Source organism: Salvia splendens, chromosome 2 (assembly GCF_004379255.2).
Source record: "Salvia splendens isolate huo1 chromosome 2, SspV2, whole genome shotgun sequence".
NCBI classification, from domain to species: Eukaryota; Viridiplantae; Streptophyta; class Magnoliopsida; order Lamiales; family Lamiaceae; genus Salvia; species Salvia splendens.
This window is the reverse complement of record NC_056033.1, coordinates 17,169,416-17,182,804: the sequence shown is the minus strand read 5'-3', so window position 1 is coordinate 17,182,804 and position 13,389 is coordinate 17,169,416. Positions and strand designations below refer to the sequence as shown.

Sequence of the window (13,389 nt, the reverse complement as noted above, 5' to 3'; positions counted from 1 at the left end):
TCCGTGCCGAAAAAAAACGCCTCCATTACTATGGAATGGAGGGAGTACTAAGTACATTATTAGTTTTATAATGAAATATGAGTGAAATAAAGTTAGTGGAATGTGAGATCCATTACCAACCAAATTGGACATTTATTGGTGGACAAATGACAATGGCAAAATGAGACTTTTATTGGTAGACGGAAGGAGTATAATTCTGTAAATCAAACATGCCCTAATCTGTTTTAGAAATGTATGTATTATTGGCGTTAAAAGTTTTCATCTGTTGATCAAGTTCCACAGTATTGGATTTGTTTGGTAGTGTTAACAACCGTGTTTATCCCAAATAGAGTGAGAAAATACTCTTCAAAGAGAATGATAGAGCATATCATCTCGCATAAATATTGATCTTATTGTTGTACACTTCTGTCTAACTCCTCGTACATTTTACATGCATCTATTTCCAATTGCAAGAATCTGGCGAACCCTAAATTTCTTTCTTTTCCGGAAACCTGCAAATACACACTGTGTTCAGAAATTTTAACATTGAAAATCTTATCATATAGTAGTATTTGATATGGAAATTGAGTCTAAAATTTGATAGTGATTGCACCTCACAAAAGCATTGGGAAACCATGTTGAGAAGGCCTTATGTTTTGCTTTTGTAAGCCATACATACAATCCGTAGAAGGGGATGTGAACCAATGCTAGAGCCAGATACCTATGAAACAAAAAACATGTTACATGAGTATTTGTAAGTGTTGTTTAGTTTCTTTAGCTGTGAGTTTCATTACCATAGAGGTGCCCATGGTGTTGAAAGGTCAAGAAAAGGATATGGCCACCTGCACCCCTCCAAAATGTTAATCATGTCTTATGATGAGAAACAAACAGTATGCTAAATCATATATTTGTGTATTAATTACCATTTGACGCAACAAGCATGAATAGCCCATTGAAAGACGACGTAGGAGCAGCTCCACAGAATAAAGTAGATAAGCCCGAACCAAGTAAATGGCTGGAAATGACATTGGTATGGATTTACCATGTCGATTGAAGAAAATAGATGGGATTAGGAAGAAACATACCATGCGATTGAGGGCAAGTTCAAGAATGAGAAAGACAGCATTTACAGAGTGCATGGACCCGATCAACTGCAACATATAATCAAACCAAACGAACCAAACTTAGAAATGATCTACTTTGTGCATTTGTGGAAAGGCAGATGATGCTCACAAGAGTGAGCTGAAAGCTCTCCCCCAACATGAATGGAAGCAAGAGGCACCAAAACACAATATCCGTGAGCATGATGGCTCCTGCAGATGTCTATTTAAAAGGAATATGATGCAATTTAGTTAGGACATTCTAAAAAAAATACGACGCAATTTAGTTGGGATGAGGGAATACAGCAAAGGTAATACGATGTTTTGGTGAACGGATACATCGTTAAATTCTTTCTTATGGAGTTCATGAAATTGTGGTTGTACTGATAACATAAAAAACGATGGGATATACGCCCTCCGTCCATCAATAAACATCACATTTTGGCATTTTCATTCATGCACGGATACAAGTCTCATATGGAGTACCTTTTACTATTTTACCATTTTTGGCAACTAATTTTATTATACTTACATTTTATTATAAAACTGACTCAACTTCCACTAATCTTTTCTCTCTCACTTTCTATTATATTTGTTAAAATTCGTATCCGGTCAAATGTGGCCTTATAATGGTGGACGAAGGGAGTAGTAGATTAGGCGGCTAACCTGATAGATGATTTGCATTAGGTGTTCGAGAAATCCAAGCTTCTCATCTGATTCCTTCTCCCCGGCTTTCGCACATCCTCTAATCGAGACGAGAGTAGCAATCTGCAACAGAGCAAGCTCAAACCCTAGAATTCGAATTCAAATTCAAATTAAACACTAAAACTGAAATCAGAGAGGGTGAATTGACGATGTACGAACCCCAAAGTATACTAGCACTAGAACAAACGTCCACCTAGAGTAACAATCACACAAATTCGAGTTAAATCCAGCAAAATTATACTCTGTGTGTGAGAGAGAAAGAGAGTTACTGAGTGTAGAAGAAGAAGACGATGAAGCCCAAGGCAGCAACAGTCTGGTAGAGCAGGTAAGCCATGGAGATGAAGGCGAAGGCGCGGTAGAAGAGGAGCCATCGAGGATGGAGATTCCGCCAGCACGGAGACCAGAGATCGGCCGGCTTCAGCGGATCGCTTCCGCCGCCTATCCTGCGGAGGAATCTGACCGCGATCACCGTGGGGACCACGCATACGAGCGCGGAAAGGAGTACCTGCCACTGTAACCAGTATCCGACTCCCTCCGCCGTTCCGGAATTCTCCATTTCAATTTCAATTTCAATTTTCCGGTGAAATGATCGCCGGAGTGGAGCGGTTGTGTAATTATTAGGAAAATGGGGATGCAATTGGGAATAAATTATTGAGCATATTTAGAGCGTTAGCGGTGGGCGGAATTCCCAAAAACACCTTATGCCACATCATACGGACTTCCCACTGCACTGCCACATCATATGGAATTCCCACTGCACAGTGGCGGAATTCCTTCGGGAATTCCCACAATAAAAAAATCACAAATTTACAAATTAAACAATTTCCGAAAGTAATATATTTACAGAATTAAATAGTCGACACAAATAGGGAAAATATTTCATTAATAAAAAAAGAAAAGTACATTTCACCAAATTAAAAAATATATTTCAATAATTCCCACCCCCACATCAACGACGACTCATCCCCTGCCATACTTCTTCAATAATATCGTTCTGGAGTCAAACATGGGCTTGTTTTTTGCACATGTCGACGAATGCACGGACTCGATCGACATCGTCGTGTAGTATCCCCATGCGAACATTGCCGGTGGCCACGCCGTGGCTTGGACCCGCAACATCCGCGTTATCGTTGGTCCAATGAGTCAGTGTTGGACCTTCATCTTCGACAATCATATTGTGCATGATAATACATGCGTATATGATGTCGGCGATGTTGTCAACATACCACAGCCGTGCGGGACCATTCACTGCCGCCCATCGAGCCTGTAGCACCCCGAATGCCCGCTCCACATCCTTGCGAGCTACCTCCTGGCGACCCGCAAAATATATCTTCTTTTCATCTACTGGACACCTGATCGTCTTCACAAAGACGGGTCACATAAGGTATATTCCATCCGCCAAATAATAGCCCATGTTGTGCTGGTTGCCGTTGGCGACGAAGTTGACGGCCGGACCAACGTCCATGCACTGGTCGTTGAAAAGGTGCGACGACTGGAGGACGTTGATGTCGTTGTTCGACCCGGCTACTCCAAAATAGGCATGTCAAATCCACAGCCGGTAGTCAGCTACCGCTTCAAGGATCATCGTGGGATTCTTGGCCTTGAAACTAGTAGTGTACATCCCTTTCCAGACAGCGGGGCAGTTCTTCCATTCCCAGTGCATACAATCTATGCTGCCTAACATCCCCGGAAACTCGTGCTGATTCCCGTGCATATCCAGCAGAGTCTGACATCTTCGGGGGTAGGCTTCCGAAGATACCTATCACCGAATATCTCTCTAACGCCCTGACAAAAATACTTCAGGCAGTCGCGCGCAGTCGTCTCGCCGATGTGGAGGTACTCGTCCAACATGTCGACCGAACCTCCGTATGCCAACTGCCTAATTGCGCCAATGCACTTCTGAATCGGCTTGTGGCCGGGTTTACCAACCGCATCCTCCCGCACCCTAAAATGCCCGTATCAACGCTCCAAAGCGCTCATGATACGCATAAAGAGCGGTCGATGCATCCTAAACTGTCTCCGGAATAGGTTCTCCCCAAACCGTGGCTCCGGCGCAAAGTAATCCTCGTACAACCGCCTGTGGGCAGGGAGGTGATCCCGGGGCACTATAGTGCGACGATGGATGGGTCGAGGCACCGCCGGCGCCGAGGCCGCTTGTTCCTCCCTATCTGCGGCCTCCCGCACACGTGCGTATATCATCTGCATCATGTGTTCATAATGCCCACCACCACCACTACCACTACCACTACCACCACCACCAGCACTACCACTACCGGCCAGTACGAATATATAAAAGAAATTTAGAGAGAGAAACTTGTTAATACAAGTGGTGCGAATGAAATGAAGTTCAACGGAATGTGTATATAGGAACCGAAAAAAAACATTTAATGCATTAAACGGGAATTCCGCGCAGAATTCCGCGGGTGTCAACGCAATGGCGGACGTCCGCACGGAATTCCCCGCGGAATTCGGCCGAATGCCATGGAACTGCGAATTCCTTCGCGGAATTCCGTATCCATGGAAGGGACGCACAATGGCGGAAGTCCGCGGGGACGTCCGCCATTACTGATGCCCTTACCTGGCTGAATCAATTTACTGACTCGGATTTTGGCACGTAGCAATTATGATTAGTAATTGTAGTACTCCCTCCGTCCCGCACTACTCGCACGTATTTCCTTTTTGGGCGTCTCAAGTTACTTGCACTCTTTCTATTTTTAGTAAAAATTTTCACCTACAGCCGTCATTTTTTACTTTCCTATACACTCATTCCTTAATCTCCGTGCCGAAAAGGAAATGAGCGAGTAGCTCGGGACGGAGGGAGTATTTAATTAGTCACAGTTCTATGTAGACTTTTGTAGCAATTATGATTAGTAATTGTAGTATTTAATTAGTCGCACTCCTATGTAGACTTTTGTAGAAACTTGTGTAAGCTCGTGTACGGTGAAGGGTCCACAATTGTAAATGAATAATCAACCTATATTTAATTCTTAAACAATCTACTAAAACATAAAGTATGTAATTCTTAAGGGCATTAGGCCATCAGTTTTATCCTCCTACCCTCAACCTGCAACGTGGTGCCCTATGGCGCGTCCTATGCATTTTCATTTTATCTGAATATTTAAATAACTACAAAATTTGGGAAAAAACTTCGTTTCATTTATATAAATTAATACATTACAATACGAATTAAAAAAATACGCAAACTCAGCGACGGCGGTTACGGGCCCACACTTCTTCAATCATGTCATTCATGAGCTGAACATGGTCATGTTGGTTGCGCATTGAGGCCTGTCTAGCTAGAACCTCATTGAAGCCCGGCGGTAATCCTCTAGCGGGGGCCTCGGTCGCCGTGCTGGACGAGCAAGATGCACAGTCATCATCGTTCCAGTCGGTGATGCTCCTACCCTCATGCTCGACTATCATGTTGTGCATGATTATGCACGCATACATGACATCGGCGATGACTTCCTTGAACCAGAGACGAGACGACCCTTTCACAATTGCCCACCGTGCTTGGAGCATACCAAATGCCCGCTCGAGATCCTTCCGCGCCGACTCCTGCTTTTGCGCAAATAAAGCCCTCTTCTCACCAATTGGGCAGTTGATCGTCTTCACAAAAACAGGCCACCGTGGGTATATGCCATCGGCCAAGTAGTACCCCATGTGGTATTGGCGCCTGTTGGCAGTGAACTTGATGGTCTCTGTGAAGAGGGTGGATGAGTTGACGATGTTAATGTTGTTGTTCGACCCGGCTACACCGAAGTAAGCATGCCTGATCCAGAGCTGATGGTCAGCTACGGCTTCGAGGATCATCGTCGGGTGGCTGCCCTTGTATCCACTAGTGAATTGGCCTCTCCACGCCGTCGGACAACTCTTCCACTACAAGTGCATACAGTCGATGCTCCCTAGCATCCCAGGAAAGCCGTGCGCGGTCTCGTGCATCTTCATCAGGCCCTGGCAATCAACGGCAGTCGGCTTGCGCAAATATGTGTCACCGTAGGCCTCCACAACTCCCCTAAAAAATCTCTTCAGGCACTCCCGGCCTGTTGTCTCCCTGACGTGGAGGTACCCATCGAAAATATCTGCCGTGGTGCTGTAGGACAACTGACAGAGTGCAGCCGTGCACTTTTGCAACGGTGTAAGGCCGGGTCTGCCGACGTCGTCTTCCCGATACGTGAAGTATTCATCACGTGATGACAACGTCCGGACAATGCTGAGAAAAAGGTAACGCGGCATTTCTAAACCGACGGCGGAAAACAGTCTGTCCCCACCGTGGTTAATCTGCAAAATAGTCTGTAACCAGACGTTCGTGAGCTGCCGCGTGGTCGCGTCGGACAGACCTCCGACGTCGAATAGGCATGTGGATCTGCTCCGCCGCCGCCGCAGCCTCCTCGCGCTGCATTTGGGCTAAGCATTCTGCCATGGCCTCTTCAACTGCTGCATCTAAGGCTTCTGAGGTGGCCGAGCTCGAACTACCCGACTCTGAGGAGCTAGAACTAGTGGCGTCATCGTCGTGGTTCATTTTGGTATTTGAGAGAGGTAGAAATGTGAGAGATGAGCGAAATGAGAGAGGTGATATGTTCGTACGAACAAGTGAATGAGAAACGAGGTTTAAATAGCCATAAAAATGTGTGCCATCATCCGCCGATCCCGCAATCGGACGCCCTACGTCGCGGACGATGGCGGGTACCCACAATGTGGGCATTGTCCGCTCCCGAGGACGATGGACGCCATCGGGTGTACCATCGGGCACCCCATTGCGGGTGCCCTTAGCAATAGGACGCCCTATAAGACGCCCTATGCACCGCCACATCATCATTTTATCCTCCTACCTTTTCAGCTGCAGTGGGGCGCCCTATAAGTCGCCCTAAAGGCCGCCCTATAGGTTTCACCATTGTTTTGTAAATTAATTTAAATGTTTTCAAATATGTCAATGCAAAATAATTAAAAAACACCACGATTAATTAAAAACGGCAAATCCTACATTGATTAAAAAAAGTTACATGAGTTAGAAATGAAAAAAAAAGTTGACTACTCTACAAAAGTCCCAACTTGCGGCGCAGCTAATCGATCATCCCCTGGAGGTATTCGGATTTGGCCGGGTCCTGGCACTACATGAGGGCGTTGTGCGTGTCCAACAACGTCCTCCGGTTGGCGGTCGCTGCCAACTCCGCGTAGGCAAGTGAAGTCGTGGTCGGGGTCGGGATCGGCAATGGGGGGCGGACGTGGCTTGTGAGGAGGATGTCGCCTTCGCTTTCCCGTTGTTCTTCACAGCCTTGACGCCAACGGGATGCCGGGAGGACACCGGTGTGCCGGAACTCTCTTCCTCCTCATACATCGTCAGGTTGAGGTCCACCGGATCTGCGCCGCTTTCGCTGCTCATGTAAGCACCGGCTTCGGTGGTCCTCGTCCTCTTTGGCGCAGCCGATGGCAGAATCCCACCTTGGAACTTCTGTTTGTCCTTCAAGAGCACCAAGATGTTTAAATGCTTGAAGTCGCCGTACAATTACTGGTACGACAACAGCGCTCTATCGCGCACATCGCTCAAACTCTCGCCGCTTCCCTGCTCCCTCAAGCACTTCCCGTACTCCGCTGAGAACATGTTGACTTGCTTCTTCACCGGATCCCAGTGTTTGTGGAGCTGCTCCCTATGGCGCTTGTACGCGCTCGGCGGCTTCGCCTAATTGTAGTACTCGGCGATGCGCTCCCAGTACGCAACCTGCTTTTGGTTGTTCGCAAATACCGGGTCCTCCGAAATATTCACCCAACACCTCGCCAAGACGAGGGTTTCATCCGGTTGGTAGTTCGTCCTCTCGGGGGCGTACTCTTCATTCGTTTCCGGAGGTGGCAACTTGTACGCCCGGTGCCGGTGCCGGTTCCGCTTCTTTCTGGCGGGGGTGCGGCGACGGAGGGGGTGGCGGTGCGGCGGGACGGGTTGGAGACGGCTCCATGTCGGACAGACCGTACGAATCCGTACTGAATTTAGGATCGTACTGCGTGTTGGAGTCGAAGGGCCGATATTCGTCAGGGTCTGTACCCGGCCAACGTGCACCACCTCCAAACATCGGACTATTCGGACTTGGATATTCACCGGAATCCATTTTATAGTGTAATTTGAGAGTTGAAATGTTAATGAAAATGTTAAAAATGTGAATGTGGGGTAGGGGGTATTTATATAAAAATAATTTTCGAATTTAAAAAAAAGATACGCATTGCATCGTCCGCGTCGCCCACAGTGGGCAGACGATGGCGCGGACGATGCCCTATCGTCCGCGGACGATGCATTGGGCATCGTCCGCACACCCACAGTGGCGGACGATGGTGCGCCCGAGGCATCGGGCGGCCTATCGTCCGCCCATTGCGGATGCTCTAAACAATCTGTTTTAGTAGGTAATTCCAAATTATCATAGAATGTCATAAGATTTTATGTAACTTTATTTTGTGTGGTAAGTTGAAAAAATAAAATAATAGAAATGGAATAAAGCTGAGATAAAATTATTTTCATTTTTAATAATGTATCATTTTGATTGAGACAAAGTAGAAAGGAAACTGTGTCATCTTCAATGGAACAAATAAAGTACTATTCAAATTAGATTTCAAATTATTTGCTAGTATTATTTTTTCTTTCCATCATAAATGAGTTATTTTTCTTTTTTTACAATAATAGAGTAGTTATTATAGCTAGAGTTTTAAATTTCAAGATGTTATGCAAGTTAAAAATAAAAATTCTCATTACTTAATTTGAAGGACTGTTGAAAGATAATTAATAAAGAAATAGTATCAATCAAGATAAAATAAAATTATTTTCTTCTTGATTATCAATTTATTCAATAAATAATTTTAAAAATAGGCCCATAAAAGTTTTAAAATGAAATGTAAGATATTCAAAACAATGTTCAATAGGAGTATAATATACGATGTCTGTCTTTATAGTTTTGAATCGGTTTAAACTTAGATGTGATGTTTTAAAAAGTCACCATATACCCTCTAAATATTTACAATAATTAGTGCTTTAATCTCTGAACTGACAACAGTAATTTAATTTGGTCGGAGTTCTTAATGTTAATAAAAACTAAAGAATGTCATTTTCTTTGTGATTATCACATCTCCATTTTCTGTTCAATGTCTGCATCAGCATCTCTCACGTTCACCACCCCATTTTGTGTGCATTTATCACACTAGATGATCGATTTCTTCACTTGTAGCTGTCGAAACACACCCATGATAAGCACGACCGACACCCAAAAAATCAATTTGAATTCAATCTAATCAAGTTCAAAAGAATGATAAATTTAAATCAAATTTAATGACTTAATTTTCGTGTTTATGAGACTTTTTTTTCTTTCAAAAAAAATGTAAGATGCGTTTTGATTTCACGTCTTTAAGAGAGAGGCACATAATTATAACATGAGATTTTACTAAGATGACAACCACTTTTAAAAGAGGGAACATTTTTTCTAGTACACCAACTATCCTAAATGAGTAAATTTGGTCCGTAACATTTCATAATATCTTTTGAGGGCTATTAACTAAGTTAATATCAATTAAACTACTTTTTTACTATTTCCAATATTTTCATGACTAAAGTACCCTTAAGGCCATGAAGGGCAATTCAATCTATTTATTCATTCACTTTTTTCTTTCTTCTAATTTATTTGGGATTAAGTTTAATAGATCTTATACTATTATTACTAATATATACCATACATTAATTGAATATTATCATATTACTTTCTAGTGCTAGTTAATACTTTTATATGGTTACATTATCAATTATTTAGATAACACTAAGATATATATTTTATTTTAATGAATCTCGTAATTTTATTAAACTGAAAATTTAAGTTAATCATAATATATAATATATACTATGTTGAAATAAAAATTTAATAAAGTAGAAAAAATATGATTCACGAATAGTCAGGGGAATAGATATGAGAATTATGAACAATTTCATAATGTTGTAAATGGCCTAATGATAATATTCAACTAAGAATGTCATTGTCTTTTTTATTAAATTGATTATTGATAATTTCAACTTTTTTTTAGACTACAATTACTACATAAGAGTAGATAAAATAAAACTTAGCTCTTTGAATTATTTAAGATTCTATGTATGTTAATAAATTTTATTTTATTTTTAATTATCAATTTTGTATTGTACTTAAAAATAACATATTCTATGTATAGCTTTAAGATTGAAAAATTAATATTCCATCTAATAAATTGAACTACTTTTATATACAAATATTGTATTAGTATAATGTTTACATATATTTATATCTAAGTTATTTCACTATTAATATTAAATATAGTACAATGATTTAAAATATTACAAATAAGTAAAACTAAACGTAAATAATTAATAGTAATAGAATATTAATATCATTAATATATTTTTATATTGAAATTAAAATTAAAGGGAACATCTTTTTTGGTACATCAACTATCCCAAATCACATACTACTTTAATGAAAATGAGAGGGTAAATAGATTGAATTGCCCTCATTTCCCTTAAGGGTACTTTAGTCATGAAAATATTGGAAATAGCCAAAAAGTAGTTGAATTGATATTAACTTATAGTTGATGGACCTTTAAAGGTATTATGAAATGTTATGGACCAAATTTGCTCATTCGGGATAGTTGGTGTACTAAAAAAGATGTTCTCTCCTTTTAAAATAAGAATGTAACACCAATGAGAACCCTTAGATTTAAGAGCAATTCAACCTTAGTCTGCCATGTGGCAGACTTTTTTGTCTATATATCGTAGATTGCTTGATTATCTTTAATTTCGTATTGCACATTGCTTGGAACCATATGCCGAGTTGCTTGCCTATATATAGCAGAATATTTTCCTATATATCGCAGATTGTTTGCCTAGATTGTCATTTTAACTATGGAGTTACCATAGTGCTCTGGTTCCGTATCTCATATTGCTTGGAACCATATGCCGAATTATTTGTCTATATATCAAATATTACTTGCATATATATTGCAGATTGCATGTTATTTGTTATCACGTTGTCACTTTAAGAGTGGTGTCATCCTAACGCACCTAGGGGTGGGTCGATACGAGATATCGTATCGAAAACGTTGTATCGTGTATCGTATCAAAAATATCGATATGAAAGAACTTCATATCGTTATCGTAACGAAAGTTTCGATATATCAAACTTTCGATATGGATAATATCAATATCGTTATCGTATCGATATTTCGATATATCGTATTGAATACCAGTATATCGAAAATTATAATTTCAAATATGTTTCGATATATACGATATATTCGAATATTCGATATAAAACGATATATCGAAAATATCGATATATATCGTATATTCGATATAAAACGATATATCGCGATATAAGGAAATTCATATCGTTATCGTATCGAAAACTTACGATACAGTATCGTTTCGTATCGAAAATTACGATATATCAAAAATCCGATAATTTTTCGATATTTTTCAATACGATACGAGAGATATTCATTTTTTCGATATTTTTCCCCAGCCCTAAACGCACCAGTTATAAGTTATAACATTGTCACCTAAAACTCATAAAAATTTGATTGTCCAATCAGCTACAAACGTAGTCTAAGGCTCAGGGTGTAACGAACTCTAGAGTTCAAATTCTCTATGGCCTAAATTAATTACGTTTTTTAGTTGGAATTTGCATTTTTTTCATAGAAAACATGAATATTTTAAAAAATTGTTTAGTGATAAATTTCAAATTAATTACATGATTATATTCAGATAGTCCATATGATTATTGGAGTAGATGTAAGCTCAAATTTTAAATTTTTGAAAGAAATCTAAATACTTATTGCAATTTATTTTATTAAAATTAATGCTATCACTAAAAATACATTATAAAATAAAAGTGTTTTTCCAATAGGCTAGCTAAAACAATATTTTGAACACATTCAAACTTTATGTATTTTAAATATGCTATAAACAAATTCATCCAAAAGTTGGTTTATTTTTTAACCATATTCAAAGTGTGTATTTTTAACAACACTTTAAGTTCATCCTATAAACTACATTAAAGAGACATCCACATAGAATTAATTCCACTGAAAAATTTAATCATGATATATTTATTACAAGTTCAAAGTTATTGTATTTTTACACTATATTTAAAATTAATAATAAAAATCTGAATTGACCAAAAGTTGGTGTATATATTTCTAATACATGACCCAAGAAATATATATGTACAACAAACCAATGAAATAATTAGGATGCAAAAACTAGTATGAATGTGACAAACACAACTTCTCACCAGCTCTGGATGCAAAAGTGGTTGGATGTATTTATTGAAGAGAAAGTTAAAGAAAAATAGAAATGTGTATTCTTAATTGGGACAAACTAAAAAGGAAAGCCTGTCATCTTAGTCGGGAATACAATTTATGGAGAGCGAAGAAAAAAAATGTACCTTCCAACAACGAGAGCTGTCAAAGCAGTCGTTCCCGAAGAACTGCTCACGCTACTGTCCTCAGCCAAGGCCATATCTGCTAAGAGAAATGCTTTCCTCAGATAATTCTCAACATCCAATACGAAGGCATCGTTTACTTCAGATGCTCGTGGGAAATCACCGTCTTCAAAAAAGAATCTCATCGCGTGTTTTCTAGCATAGGCTGCAGCCTCAGGCCCTCCATGGCCATCAAAAACCTGCAAAACGGCACCAAAATAAGATGTCGCCGCGTGATTCCAACATCATCGGGAAAGATAGGGCGAAAAAGCCACTTACCCCGTAGAAGGCACAAGGTTCGGGAACTGTGATGAGGGACCCCAAGTGTGCTGACAGATCGTCTATCCTTATGTGTTCGTCTTCCATGTATCTCCGTGGACCAATATCAGCAAAACCACCGGAACGGATGCTTGGGACAAACAGCACTGGCGTCTCCGGAGATTTAACATCCTTTGCATACACATACATATTTGTGAGTTGCGAGCAAACATGTCGAATACAAACAAATTTGATAAATAAGCATCTAAAATTCATGCTAGTTTACAGTTAGTACTATCAAAAATTCATGCTAGTTTACAGTTAGTACTAGCAAATATGGCTTACTTTTGGAATTATGGATCAGCCTTAACTATGTTTGTCAAATAATCATGGTAATTAACTAATTATGTAAGTTAAATAAAAATATCATGGAATCTTCCATAAAGAAAAAATGATTCTCAGAATTTTGCTTAAATCTTGCATTGATTTAGCAACAATATTATTAAAACCAATCAATTATCAAATTTGTTAAATTCCATATTCAATTCCTTACTACAACACTCTCTTCACCAAAAACAACTATTCCAAGGCTAGTTACAATTAACAGTATCTTCCCAAGAATCCAAGAATAGATCCAGAATCTTTCCCCAAATCTCGTCAACAAATCCAAGACTCATGACTTATGACCAACCTAATTTTTCCCCAGTCAAGTAGAAATCTTCCACCATTAAAACTAAAGAAACAGCTCAAGCAACAAGAGAAAACCAATCAAATATTATACTAGTACTTATTAATTTCATATGCATTTCCTTATTCCAACAAATTCGTCAAAAAAAACTATTCTAGTGTATGTCCACAAGAATTCAAGAATT

At 39.9% G+C, this 13,389-nt stretch overlaps 2 protein-coding genes across 3 annotated transcripts; both read right to left on the bottom strand.

The window, feature by feature from the left end:
- Nucleotides 1–344: 344 nt before the first annotated feature.
- On the bottom strand, nucleotides 345–2,422 carry LOC121762207. Of its 2 annotated transcripts, XM_042158019.1 has the most exons (9): nucleotides 2,054–2,422; nucleotides 1,944–1,977; nucleotides 1,746–1,847; nucleotides 1,213–1,302; nucleotides 1,065–1,130; nucleotides 903–994; nucleotides 774–821; nucleotides 593–700; nucleotides 345–491 (listed from the first exon to the last, which is right to left on the bottom strand). In XM_042158019.1, the coding sequence occupies exons 1-9, from the start codon at nucleotides 2,338–2,340 to the stop codon at nucleotides 467–469; spliced, it is 852 nt and encodes a 283-aa protein (XP_042013953.1). In that variant the 5' UTR covers nucleotides 2,341–2,422; the 3' UTR covers nucleotides 345–466. The 2 variants fall into 2 exon arrangements, with proteins under 2 accessions (XP_042013953.1, XP_042013961.1); XM_042158027.1 differs by lacking the exon at nucleotides 1,944–1,977.
- A 9,408-nt stretch (nucleotides 2,423–11,830) lies between these two features.
- Nucleotides 11,831–12,727, bottom strand: LOC121775020 (probable protein phosphatase 2C 47). Its single transcript, XM_042171960.1, has 3 exons — nucleotides 12,539–12,727; nucleotides 12,224–12,459; nucleotides 11,831–11,861 (listed from the first exon to the last, which is right to left on the bottom strand). Exons 1-3 carry the CDS (start codon nucleotides 12,725–12,727, stop codon nucleotides 11,831–11,833), a joined length of 456 nt encoding a protein of 151 aa, XP_042027894.1.
- Nucleotides 12,728–13,389: the final 662 nt, after the last annotated feature.